This window comes from Pan troglodytes, chromosome 7 (assembly GCF_028858775.2).
Source record: "Pan troglodytes isolate AG18354 chromosome 7, NHGRI_mPanTro3-v2.0_pri, whole genome shotgun sequence".
Lineage (NCBI taxonomy): Eukaryota > Metazoa > Chordata > Mammalia > Primates > Hominidae > Pan > Pan troglodytes.
The window spans coordinates 101,031,104-101,044,253 of record NC_072405.2 but is presented as its reverse complement, the minus strand read 5'-3'; the positions used below and the strand labels follow the sequence as shown (position 1 = coordinate 101,044,253).

The following is a 13,150-nucleotide window of genomic DNA, read 5'->3' as shown; positions in this document are numbered from 1 at the left end:
GGACAATAATCAATATGTGCCAAAGTGCTGAGAACACTCAATTGTGCTAATTTGTCCAATTGTGCTGAGAACACAGGGAGAGGGTGGGACCCTGTCAAGGGAACTGGGGGAGGTTTCCCAGATAAGGTGTCTTTGAGCAGGAATGTAAGCAAAGCGTGAGTGTTCCCAAGCTGACTGAGGGTGGAAAGTTACAGGAGGCGGAGGTCACAGCAGGGTAACATAACAGTGTGGCAGATGGAGGGTGCACAGGGGGACTGAGTGCTTCAGCAGCTGCAGAGGAGGATACATGTGGAAGATTTTGAGAAGTAAGAGCAGAAAGGCAGGTAGTTTGACAGCATGTTGGAATGGACATTAGGAGAGGCGGTAAGGAAGGCAGAGTGGGGGCAGGTGACGAAATATGAGACATGGGTCTGCCAGTGCAAGTGACCACTTCATGCAGCACGATATTTGAGGTTATCATAAGCCATTGAATCATGTGCATTGTTTTGTTCAGTGCTTTTTGTTCTGACTGTGGATTATCCTAATTTTGATGGAAAGAAGAGAAATACATACAAAGGTAAGGGTGGACCTAAATCAGAGCTTTGGGGTCTAGGAAATGAAAGTATAGCCTGAGAAAACTAGGAGCTTGGGTGGAGAGGGAGCAAAAGCATTTCTGAGCTGGAGACTGCTATTAAAATACAAGGCAGGTGGCATAGAGACAGGTGGGCTATTCAATTGTACACCAGGCATCCCTGGGGCTGGATATCAGGCAAAAGACCAAAGGATGAGATGAGAAGACAAAATGATGCCATCATTATTTCTGTCTTTAAAAGTAATCAAATGGGCCAGGCGCAGTGGCCCATGCTTGTAATCCCGGCACTTTGGGAGGCCGAAGAGGGTGGATCACTTGAGGTCAGGAGTTTGAGACTAGCCTGGCCAACATGGTGAAACACTGTCACTACTAAAAATACAAAAATTAGCCGGGTGTGATGGCGTGTGCCTGTATTCCAAGTTACTTGGGAGGCTGAGGCAGGAGAATTGCTTGAACCCAGGAGACGGAGGTTGCAGTAAGCCGAGATCCCACCACTGCACTCCAGTCTGGGTGACAGAGCGAGATTCTGTCTCAAAAAAAAAAAAAAAAAAACCCAAAAACTAAAACTAAAAACAAAATAGTGAAATGCTTCAAATGGGGACAAAAAGCACATTTGAACTGACAATATATCAATCACCACAACAGAGTCTGAGAAAATATTTTGATGGCCAAGCACAATTAAATATTATTGGGACTTGGGATGCTATTACATTGTTCCTTGGATTAATAATCTTCTTTTGTGTAGAAAGGTGTGTCTTGTCAGTCAAGCTTTTCTTGATCTGCCCGCGTAAGGGTAAAATAGACCACAACATATATCTTTAAACTGTCAGATCTGGACTCTGCCTATAATCTCTCCCCATAGATAAATGGGATTTCAAAAAAGGGAAAGAACCCTTTGTATCCTAAATTTGTCAAGAAATTCTTGTCAAGAATATACCTCTACCATGGTACTTATAATATAGCAGCAAAAAGAAAAACAAAACAAAACAAAAACAAAACAAGCTTTTATTTGGTGTTCTGTGGGACAAAGTTTCTAGTGGAATAATAGAGTCGAAAGATACTGCTTATGACAACTTAGATGTTGTGCAGTCATCATTAAATCAACAGAGCAAGTTTTTACTTCGAGGTTGCCATCTCCTACTTCTCTGTTGCTATAGATGATCATTTCCAGGGCATACACTTCAAATAGGAAAGCAGTGGCCAGGAACAATGGGGTAGAGATAAAGCTAGCAATGCAGGTTTCCAGGCAGACCTCTTGGAGTACAGTAAAATCCCCAAAGCCATGTTAAAGCTCAGTGTGGAGAGTCTAGACTTGCGTGTCATACAGACCTGGGGTCCAGTCTCAGCTTTGTATCGTAATAATTCTAGGACATAATATGCACAAAGCACTTGGCCCAATGCCTGGCACACAGTAGACACTCAATGAATAGAAGCTGCTATTGCTGCAAAATTATTTTTTGGTGCATGAAAAGGAAAAGCCAGAGTCCAAATATGGCAGAGCTCCTCACTTCAAAGGCATAAACATTCCTTTCAAATGTAAATCCTTCTGCCAACTTCTTATGAATATTTAGGGCCTAAAACTTATCTAAAACGATCACTAGTACAATAAGGTAGTATTTTATATGTAATTTTCCCGGACTCTCCCCTTTTTCCTGATTATTATTTATAAGGTAATATAAAATGTAAGAGATTAATAAATAGATATTGTAGATTTTTGGTCTTACCATTTTTGTCTGCTCTCCTCAGTATCTGGAAAGGAAAAAGGAAAAAATTTTATCAGCATTTTAAATAAATATTGCAGCGAACATTACACTTACACATAATTTATTCGTAATTAAATAAAATATATTCTAATTTTAAGTAAGCGTTTCCCAATTGAGATCTTTCTTTATAATATCTAAAACCTGAAAATGACCCAAATGTCCATGGATAAACAAACCGTGAATGAACAAACCAACTGTGATATAGCCATACAATAGAATACTACTGAGCAATAAAAATGAATGAGCTATTTATACACACAACAACTTGGATAGAACCAAAAATAACTAGGCTGAGTAGAAAACCTAGATGCAAAATAATACCTACTTATAATTCCATTTATATAAAATTCTTAAAAATGCAAACTAATCTATAGGGACAGAAAACAGATTAAGCTTCCTAGGAATGGGCAGGGCAGGGGAGGGTGGATTACAAGAGGATGTAAGAAAACTTTTGCAGGTGATAGAGATAGTGATTATCTTGAATGTGGAAATGGTTTCATATATGTTAAAACTCATCACGTTTACACTTTACATATGTGCACATTAATGTAAGTCAATCATACCTCAATAAAACTGGGATTCAACAAAACATAAAAGAAAAATAATACATCATGGGTAAAGAGTAACCACATGTCTATGCTATATCTACTTTATTTATACTTTATTAATCATATTATCTTGGACGTATTTTAAATTGTCTTGATGTATAAGAACTATTTGGCCATCCGGTATCCATTACTCTTTAGTAATGATTTCTAATGTTCTTCTGGAAAGCCAACCTTTCCTACATGCTTGGCCTAGGTGCTCCAGTGCTGGGCAGGGCACTTAAGTCTGACAAACACGGTGTCATATCCCTCTGGTCACGGTGACTGCTCAGGGATGAGCACATTAGGGCCAGTGAATGACAGGCCATGGTTTTGCCTGAGTGGTTAGGAGAGAGACATACTCTTCTTTCTGCTGACTTTGAACCTAGGAATATATAGGCAATGCACTGCTGTCATTCGTTTTGTTATTGGATATATTGTAGGTTGAATTGTGTCCTCCAAAACCAAATGTTGAAATCCTAATGCTCAGTATCCACGAATGTAACTTTATCTGGAAATAGGGGTTTGGGAGGAAAAGCCTTTGATAAAATCCAACCTTCCTTCATGATAAAAACTCTGAACAAACTAGGCATTGAAGGAACATACCTCAAAATAATAAGAGCCATCTATGCCAAACCCACAGCCAACATCACACTAAACAGGCAAAAGCTGGAAGCATCTCCTTGAATGCTAGAACTAGAACTGGAACTGGAACAAGACAAGGACGCCCACTCTCACCACTCCTATTCAACATAGTACTGGAAGTCCTTGCCAGAGCAATCAGGCAAGAGAAAGAAATAAAAGGCATCCAAATAGCAAAATAAGAAGCCAAATGGTCTCTCTTCACTGATGATATAATCTTATACCTAGAAAACTCAAAGACTCCACCAAAAGCCTCCTGGGACTGATAAATGACTTCAGTAAAGTTTCAGGATACAAAATAAAGGTACAAAACTCAGTAGCATATCTATGCAGCAATAGCATTCAATCTGAGAGCCAAATCAAGAATGCAATCCCATTTACAATAGCTACACAAAAAATAAAATACCTAGGAATACATTTAACCAAAGAAGTGAAAGACATCCACAAGGAGAACTACAAAACACTGCTGAAAGAAATCACAGATGACAGAAACAAATGGGAAAACATTCCATGCTCAAGAATTGGAAGAATCAATATTGTTAAAATGGCCATACTACCCAAAGCAATGTATACATTCAATACTATTCCTATCAAACTACCAATGTCATTTTTTACAGAATTAGAAAAAACTGTTCTAAAATTCATATGGAACCAAAATGGAGCCTGAATAGCCAAAGCAATTCTAAACAAAAAGAACAAAGCTGGAAGCATCACATTACTTGACTTCAAACTATACAATAAGGCTACAGTAGACAAAACAGCATGGTATTGGTACAAAAAACAGATACAAAAATGAAACAGAATAGAGAACCCAGCAATAAAGCTGTACACTTACAGCCATCTGATCTTCAACAAAATCAACAAAAATAAATAATGGGGAAAGGATTCCCTATTCAATAAATGGTGCTGGGATATCTAGTAGGTCATATGCAGAAGAATGAAACTGGAGCACTATCTAATACTATAGACAAAAATTAACTCAAGATGGATTAAAAATTTAGATATAAGACCTCACACTATAAAAATCCTATAAGAAAACCTAGAAAATATCATTCTTGACATTGAGAAAAAATTGGCCTTGAGAAAAAAGTTATAACTAAGTTCTCAAAAGCAATTGCAACAAAAACAAAAATTGACAAGTGGGACCTAATTAAACTAAAGAGCTAGAGCACAGGAAAATGAACTATCAACAGAGTAAACAGAGAATCTAAAGAATGGGAGAAAATATTCACCAACTATGTATTCAACATATTACTAATATACAGAATCTGTAAAAATTATATTTCAAAAAACAAAAAAGAACCCCATTAAGAAGTGGGAAAAGACATGAACAGACACTTCTCAAAAGAAGACATACAAGTGGCCAACAAACATATGAAAAAATGCTCAACATCACTAATCATCAGAGAAATGCAAATCAAAACCACAATATGCTATCATCTCACACCAGTCAGAATGGCTATTATCAGAAAGTCAAAAAAAAACACAACCAGATTCTGGAGCTGCTGCAGAGAAAAGGGAATGCCTATATACAGTTGGTGGGGATGTAAATTAGTCTAGCCTGTGGAAAGCAGTTTGGAGATTTCTCAGAGAACTTAAAACAGAACTACCATTTGACTCTGCAATCCCGTTACTGAGTATATATCCAAAAGTAAATAAATCATTGTACCAAAAAGACACATGGCACTCGTATATTCATTGCAGCATTATTCACAATAGCAAAAATGCTAAATCAACTTAAGTGCCCATCAGTGGTCAATTGGATAAAGAAAATGTGGTACATATACATCATGGAATACTACACAGCCATAAAAAAGAACAAGATAATGTCCTTTGCAGTGACATGGATGCAACTGGAGGCCATTATCCTGAGTGAATTAATGCAGAAGCAGAAAACCAAACACTGCATATTCTCACTTATAAGTGGGAGCTAAACATTGGGTACACATGAACATAAAGATGGCAGCAACATACACTGGGGACTAATAGAGGGAAGACGGAGGTTGGGGAGAAGAGTTGAAACACTAACTGTTGAGTATTATGCTCACTACCTGGGTGATGGAATCATTTGTACCCCAAATCTCGCCATCATGTGATACACCCATGTAACAAACCTGCACATATTCCTCCTGAATCTAAAATAAAACTTTAAGTTATAAAAAGAAAAGAAATAGGGTTTGCTGATGTAATCCCATTAAGATAAAATATAACTGGATTGGGTGGTCCCTAAGTCCAATGACTGGGGATCTTACAAGGAGAGAAATTCAGAGATGCAGAGATAGAGGATAGAGACCATATGATCAAAGAGTCAGGTATTGGCGTGGTGCAGCTGAAAGCCAAGGATGCCAAAGTACTGACAGGTGCCATCAGAAGCAAGAGAGGAAGCATGATACAGTTCCCCCTCTGGAGCCTTCCCAGGGAGCATCATCCTGCTAGCAGCTTGATTTCGCCCTTCTCACCTCCAGAACTGTGGAGGGTACATTCTATTGTGATAGTTTGTTAGAGCAGCCCTAGGAAACTAATACAATATATAACCTGGAAAGAACCAACACCCAGGAAAGTAGTTTTCAGAGACTTAGGGAAACTGGGTCCAGATAGCACTCCTTGAGTCTCTGATTAAGTAATCTTGATGAGATGATCTCTGCTTTTTCATTACAGGAGCCAATACATTATTTTTTAAAACAATCTTAAAACAGTTTGCATTATTTTTCCTGCTAGCTGCAATGAAGTTAACCCTGATAGGTATGCTAATAGAAAATAATCTGGATAACATACTACAGAGCTATGTTATATACAGTACCAAAGAGGATGCCCCACTAGCACATTGCAAAGACAAACTTTAATTGCTTGGAAGGGGCCCTTGAGGATGACTTTTTTTCCCTAAGTAACCTGTAGTTATAGTTAAATAACCAGAACTACTCTTATATTTAGATTGTCACTTCTTGCTGGCCAGCTTGAAACATGAGCAATCATTTTTATTCCCAAGTTGTCTGTTTTACTGCTTTCTACTATAAAAACATTATCCTCCTTTCATTCTGCCAACTTCACGGAAATGAGGTATAGATAAATCTAATCATTGCCACAATGTGTTTTAAGATACTAGTATTACTATTAAAGATCTCACCCATGAAACTGTTCCAGCAACAGGTAGGTATCACCTAGACTCGCATGCAGAAGAAGATGGTCCTCGTTTTTTACTAAATTGATGTAATTACTGCAGGAGGACTGCTTTCAATAGTAAGAGCTATGCTTAAAGCAAAATGAGACCCAGATTATTTTTCCTCCATAGAGTTAATTGATAGAGGGGATTTTGAGGATTCATTCCCTTATCACAACCAGCTTCTTCCTGTCCTCTGCAACCATGGAGCCCCAGCTGAGAGTCAGGGAGACATGAAACGCATCCTATTTCTTACTTTTGGTTCATTCTAAGATTCTATTTCAAGCTGTATTTTGTCCTCAGGATTTTGAAGTAACTAGAATAGAATAATCACACACCACAGAGTTGGACCCAGGACTTCTGTTCATTTCATTTCATAAAGAACAATCTCAAGTAGCATTTAGCCTCTGAAAGATGAAATAAAAACAGCAGCTTTTGTTATTAAGACAGTTCTTGTAATTAAATATGAACAGAACTGTCTCTGCTGCAAATTTTGCCTCTGATCCCACAGACTAATAAAAAATGTACTCCAGATGAGAATCAAGTTCATTATTTTATGGTACCAGAATAATCTGTGTCAGCCGATCTTAAGGTTGCTACCACTGGATGGATGGTAAATAAATTTAAATATTATGGTCAGGCTTAAAATTTGAAGACAGGCAATACTGTGTTTTCACTACAATTCAAAGATTATCAAATAGATTCCTTTATTTCAAAAATATTCTTTGATGGCCTCAACTAAAATCCCTTATTCATCACTTTAAGTTATTGAAGGCAGGTGTTAAAATGTAAATGTTATCTTTGAAACATTAAAAGATGGACACAATCATAATTTACTGAACTAATATTTCTAAGTGCCTCCTACCATGAATTAGGTTAAGATTTGATAATGAGGTGAAATAGTCCCTTGGTAGATTCCTGAGAAACTAGAATATAAGACAGGGACTCAGGACTAATCCAGAACATGGAGTCCCACCACACAGGGTCGGCAGGAGTCTCTCCCATTAGAATGCCTGGTGTTGCCCAGGTGTCTCAATCATTAGACTGCCTGGGGTCAGATGGGAGTCTCTCCCATTACCAGGGTGGGTGGGCCCAGACTTCCAGCAGGTAGTTTTACTACCAGGCCACTGGTTGCCCTGAAACTGGATAAGGGGAAGCAGGCACTGAAAGATGGATGGAGAGAAGGAATCAGCGCACATATTTTCATCTTCTCAATTTTGCCTAGGGTAGGCCCAGTGTGGGAAAACAATTTTTAATGTATGATAACAGTAAGACTAAGTGTATTTTTAAATACTTTAAAAAAATTTTTTTAAGTTCCGGGGTACATGTACAGGATGTGCAGGGTTGTTACATAGGTAAACGTGTGCTATGGTAGTTTGCTGCACCTATCAATCCATCACCTAGGTATTAAGCCCAGCATGCATTAAATTTTTTTTTCCTAATTTCTGCTGTTTCCTGTAACTACAAGAGTGACATTTGCCTTGCCAATGAGGGTAGACAATGATGGGGTTAACTGCCATCCTCTGAACTGGACAATCTCACTCAAATGAGCAAGTGTGTGTGTGTGTGTATGTGTGAGAGAGAGATGAGGTGAGATGGGAGGTGTGTGGCTATAACAGAGTTCAGTCACAGAACCATTGCATCTGGAAGACTCATTCGGCTTCGACATTCCTCTGTGCATCTCACACATCATACAAATGAGCATATATGGGGCTTCAGAATTAAGTGTCCTTGTGAAAAGAAACTATTTCTTGTTTTCACCAAGTTCCTGACCATCTATGCTCTGTATCTTGCATTCAGAGTGTACATGAGTGTGCATGCTTAGACGAAGGAAGGAAGGGAAGACAAGCAGTAAAGTCATTCATCCCCTTCACAACTTTCCAGCCTCATTCCAACTTTAGCAGTGAAGTGGGGAACAGTCACTTCCCTTCCAGTTAAAAATCAAAGGAAAACTGATGGGAAAGGAAAGTGGCATTGGGTGGATGAAGTTGCAACTAATTTCGTTTGGGAATTTCTCTTGCTTTTGGGGATGAGTTGAAGGTTTGTTTTTCTCCCTTTTCACAGTAGCGGAGTTGATTAATGTAATGACTTAAAAGAGGAGACACATGCTACATGGACTAGTATTCCAAACTAGAGTTCCTCTTCTGTTAACTGGATTGCAGCAACTGGGGAAATGATAGTCCATTGGTGTAAAAGGAAAAGCAATAGTAATCCCTGTGGTCCTATGTGTTGCCAGGACCCAGTAGAGTCCCTCTCCTGTGGCTGGCAGGCATGCCATATGCAAATGCTTGCTCCAGCCTCAATGCACTGGCATACCTTGGCACCAGTGCTAGGTTTTCTAAGCCTCCCGTCAGTATTCAAGAGTATTTATGATGAACCGATACTTAATTCTGTCATATTCTAGCAAGACAATTCTATAAATTAGATTCATGAAGAAATAGTCCCTGCATCAGTTTGTGGATTTAGCTACTGTTACTGTTATTTAATACACTCAGTGTGCAGCACTGAAATAACCATAATACTTCAAATTTATGCAATACTTTTTGCTTTGTTTCCATTTTCCCTTATTTCATACTCACAACAGCCTAAGGAAGTATCATAGTGATTACTATTGCTGATTTGGAGAGGATACTGAAGGAAAAGCCAACAGTTGTGGCAAATCTATCTCTGATTTTCTTGTTAAAATCTGTCTCTAGTTTCTAACCAGCTGGTCATGTATCATGTCATTAATAGTGTTCTCAGTAGCAGTTTACATCATTTCTTAAATGATTGATTATTCCAGTGACATTGCAATAAAAAGCACTGCAAATCAAAGTTTTCCTCAAATTTGGAAATTGTCTGTTTGATACAGAAGACACACAGAAAATTACCTGTTCCAGTTTGGAACAGGTAATATCTATCACCTATGTATTATAATATGAAGATAATTTTAAAAGTAATCTTTCTTGCTAGTGCCACTAGAATATATTAAATCAAATAAATAAAGTGATGCATGTATATTTTACATTTTATTTTGCTAAAAGTGGTATGATCCAGAAATGAATAATTCACAAATCCCTAAGTAACAAATCATTTTTCATATCACATATTTCACCAGTGTTAGATTTTTCACAAAATAACTCAAAGAAAAGTGTAAACAAAATCTTTTCCATTTGACACAAAATCCAATGGCAGGTTTTTTTTTGTAGACTCTAGCATTTTACCGACAAACAAGCATGCCAACACCTCTCATAGGGAATCAGTTTCCTATTTTTATTTTTAAATCTCTGAAATATAAAAGGCAAGACCACCCTATTCACAGACTACAAGTTCCTTTAGTACAGGGACCTGATGCTATTTGTTTACAGACTTGGAAACAATCATGCATACATAATAAAAAATGAAATTTTAATTTTCTCTTCGAAAACATTGCAGTTGAACACTTAAGCAATGGCTGGTGTATGAGTCAGGAGGATGATTTTCCATTTGTGTAGTTTTAATCCATTCATCTCCACACTATCACTGGGGTTTGTTAAGTGCTTTTTAAAAAGCACAGGGAAGCACTTGATCTCAATGGGGGACAGAGTGAAGATCAGGTCAGAATGAATGGAGGCCCCACTTGTCCCCTTTGAATCAACTCCATGGCCCCTTAATTGTCAGCCTCATAACTGACATGATTTCCAGGGGCCCTGACTTTTCAGGCATGTTGTGGTGCCCTTCTCTTCTCTCAGCTTACCTCCTCAAGTGCTTTATGGCCCTGAACAGCAAAACTTGCATAAGATCAGCCCGTTAAGCCATGAGCACCAATAATACCATCTGACTGACCCAAGCCAGGCAGAGATAAATGCTCATGAAGGATAAGGTACTTAACCACCTGATTGGGTGGCTGAATAGGAATGACCACACCTGAGATTTGGTGGGAAGGAGATGACCAGCCCAGAATGCCCGGATCGCCAATTGGAGCCACCAGGTGATAAAGGGTGAAGGCTGCCAGTACACACAGTTGAACCTCACTTCTATCATTTGCCTTACAACAGTTTGAATTATTGATAGGAGTTTCTTTCCCTAGAATTAAAAAGAATTCTAGCCAATCCATTCAAAATAAGCTTGGGAGAGCGCCTCACATCCTCCTATCCTCTTTATCTCTGCCTCACCATTATGATACTAATAATTTGATTTCCTCATATTTTCATCTCTCCACAAACAAATGTATCTGGCTTCTGGCCCATCTCCCACTCATTTTGACTTTAATAAGAAAAGATAACTCAGAAGGGTAGAGGACAGAGCACGTAGCACTCCTCCATGTCCTTTGACATTTTCTATCATGCCTAAACAAGAAGCAGACAGAATTGTCCCCACTGAGATAGACACGACCTCCGGCAACAGCATGAATGTGACAACTGAGGGGCTGGGAGAGCCTGGAGCCCGGCAAGCAGCTGAGAGAAACCCCAAAGCAGAGAGAAGAGATAGGCAACAGAGGGAAAAATAGAGAGAACAGAAACAGCAGGCAGGAGAGGAAAACAAAATTGAGAAATAAATAAGAAATAAAAGTGCTGTAAAGATAGAAACCACACCATACGGGAAAAAGAAACAGCACAGAAGGAAAAGAAAGGATGTAATCAGATCAGAGTAATGAAGGCAGGCAGTCGATACCGAAGTGAGAAATAGGACCAAAGGGAAAATAGTCAAAAGCTAGAATTGATGGAGGTGACAGTAGTAATTAGAACTTGGAGAGGTACAGAGAAGGAGAATATCAGGGAAGAAAAAGGGAAAATAGAAGAGGTGGCAGTGACAAAAAGAATCATTATGAAAATGATCTTTCCCACCGCTGTAAAAAGAAAAACAAATATGCTCAAAGTAATTGTTTTCCGAGGGGGTCTGGGGGAGGATGACGAGGGCATCTCAATCGCTGCTGCTTCCCTGGCTGGGTTGCTTGAGAGCATCCACGAGTGTGAAGGCTGCGAATAGGGCGCATTAGAGAGATGAGTTGGGACACTGTCCCCACCTCACCCCCCACACCTTGTGCCTCTTTAAAATGTCCTATGCACTCAAATGTTGTCTGTTGTATTTGCAATAGTGTCTCTACGAAACCCAGCCTGTTGGAAAATCTAACTTTTGCAGTTTTCTTAAGGGTGTTAAGCCACAAGCTGCAGGTCTGGGACAGCCTTAGCTGCAAGTTAAGGGACAGTCGTTCCTCCTGCATTTGCATCGGTGGTTCTCTAGAGGGAAAGGAGGTAGTTCTCGCCTGTGTTCTGGGGACAAAGCATTGGCTGGTCAGCACCTGAGCCGAACCCCTTCCTTTCGGGGAAAAGAAAGGTGCTGGGAAGCAACCGCCCAGCTCCCACCATCTGTACTTACGTCGAGGAAGATCGACATGCCCTTGGACAGGTGCAGAGCAGAGCTGAGCTCCTCCGAGGAGTTGTTGGAGGACGGCGATGTCTCCTGGGAATCTTCCATCCTCGGGAGCCCTGACGGCCTCAGGCGGAGCGGGGCTAGGCGGACGCACCTGCTCTGGCAAGGGCGCGGCCGCAGCTGCTGCTTCGCCGCCGCCGGGCTCTGGATCCGGGAGGATGTTCGCTCCCGCGCGCGCCTCCCTCCGCGCTCTCCGCGCTCTCCGCGCTCGGTGTCCCCCCTCCCTCCTCCGGCCTCTGCGCTCCCACGCGCTCCAACTCTCGCCTCCCCCTTCCTGTAGTTGACAGCGTCTGGATCCATGTCATCCCCGCACGTAGCAACGCGCAGAGGGGAGCGGGCTCTGCCCCCGGCACGGCCATCGGCCACGGCTGGAGATAGCCTGGGGACCCCTACCAGCCCCACGACGGCCCCAAGTGCAGGGATGGAGGAGGGCGTCCGGACAGAGAGAAGGGACGAATGGCAGGGCGTTTGTCCTGAGCAGCCAAAGCGCAAGGTAAGGACGCCGCCAGCCTCACCTGAGTGGATGCCATAAATAGGGAGGAACTCAGAGAGGTTCTACCTACTCTGCTTTTGGTCCCAGTGGCCTGTCTGCCCGACCTTCCCCAAAGGCGGGGGCAGGGTTCACGAATACCAGCAATCGAGGAGCAGCTGGTTTGGTGTAGGGATTAAGCCATTCGGTGTTATCTTGCGCTCTAAGGACTTAACCTGTAAGCCTCACTTTTCCTCATCAGTAAAATGGTTACACCGGTCTCACCCCAGAGGGTTCTGAGGCTTACCTATGGCAGTGCTGCTGACAAAGGCGGTGCTATGAACTCTGCCTAGAGTAGGCTTCGAAACGTTTGCTATGGGGCAAGGATTGTTAGGTAATATTCAAATATGAAGTTTTCCAAAGTCACAAGACGAAGTCCTTATCTGTGTTTAAGCATTTAAACCAGGGTAATTATTCAATATTTGACGGCTTCTGCGAAGGCTGTAAAAATAGGAAACTGACCACACCTTTCATCAGGAGAGAGATCCAGTTTATTGGGCATCTAAAATGTGT

The 13,150-nt window shown here is 40.7% G+C and overlaps 1 protein-coding gene across 1 annotated transcript in view; it reads right to left on the bottom strand.

The window, feature by feature from the left end:
* NECAB1 (N-terminal EF-hand calcium binding protein 1) overlaps positions 1 to 12,321 on the bottom strand; it is a 169,187-nt gene extending 156,866 nt beyond the window's left edge. The window contains exons 1-2 of the mRNA XM_009455618.5: positions 12,055 to 12,321; positions 2,296 to 2,320 (exon numbers count right to left, since the gene is read on the bottom strand). Of these exons, the coding sequence (XP_009453893.3) occupies positions 2,296 to 2,320; positions 12,055 to 12,153 (124 nt within the window). The 5' untranslated portion in view covers positions 12,154 to 12,321. The remainder of the gene's footprint in view (positions 1 to 2,295; positions 2,321 to 12,054) is intronic.
* Between the last annotated feature and the right edge of the window lie 829 nt (positions 12,322 to 13,150).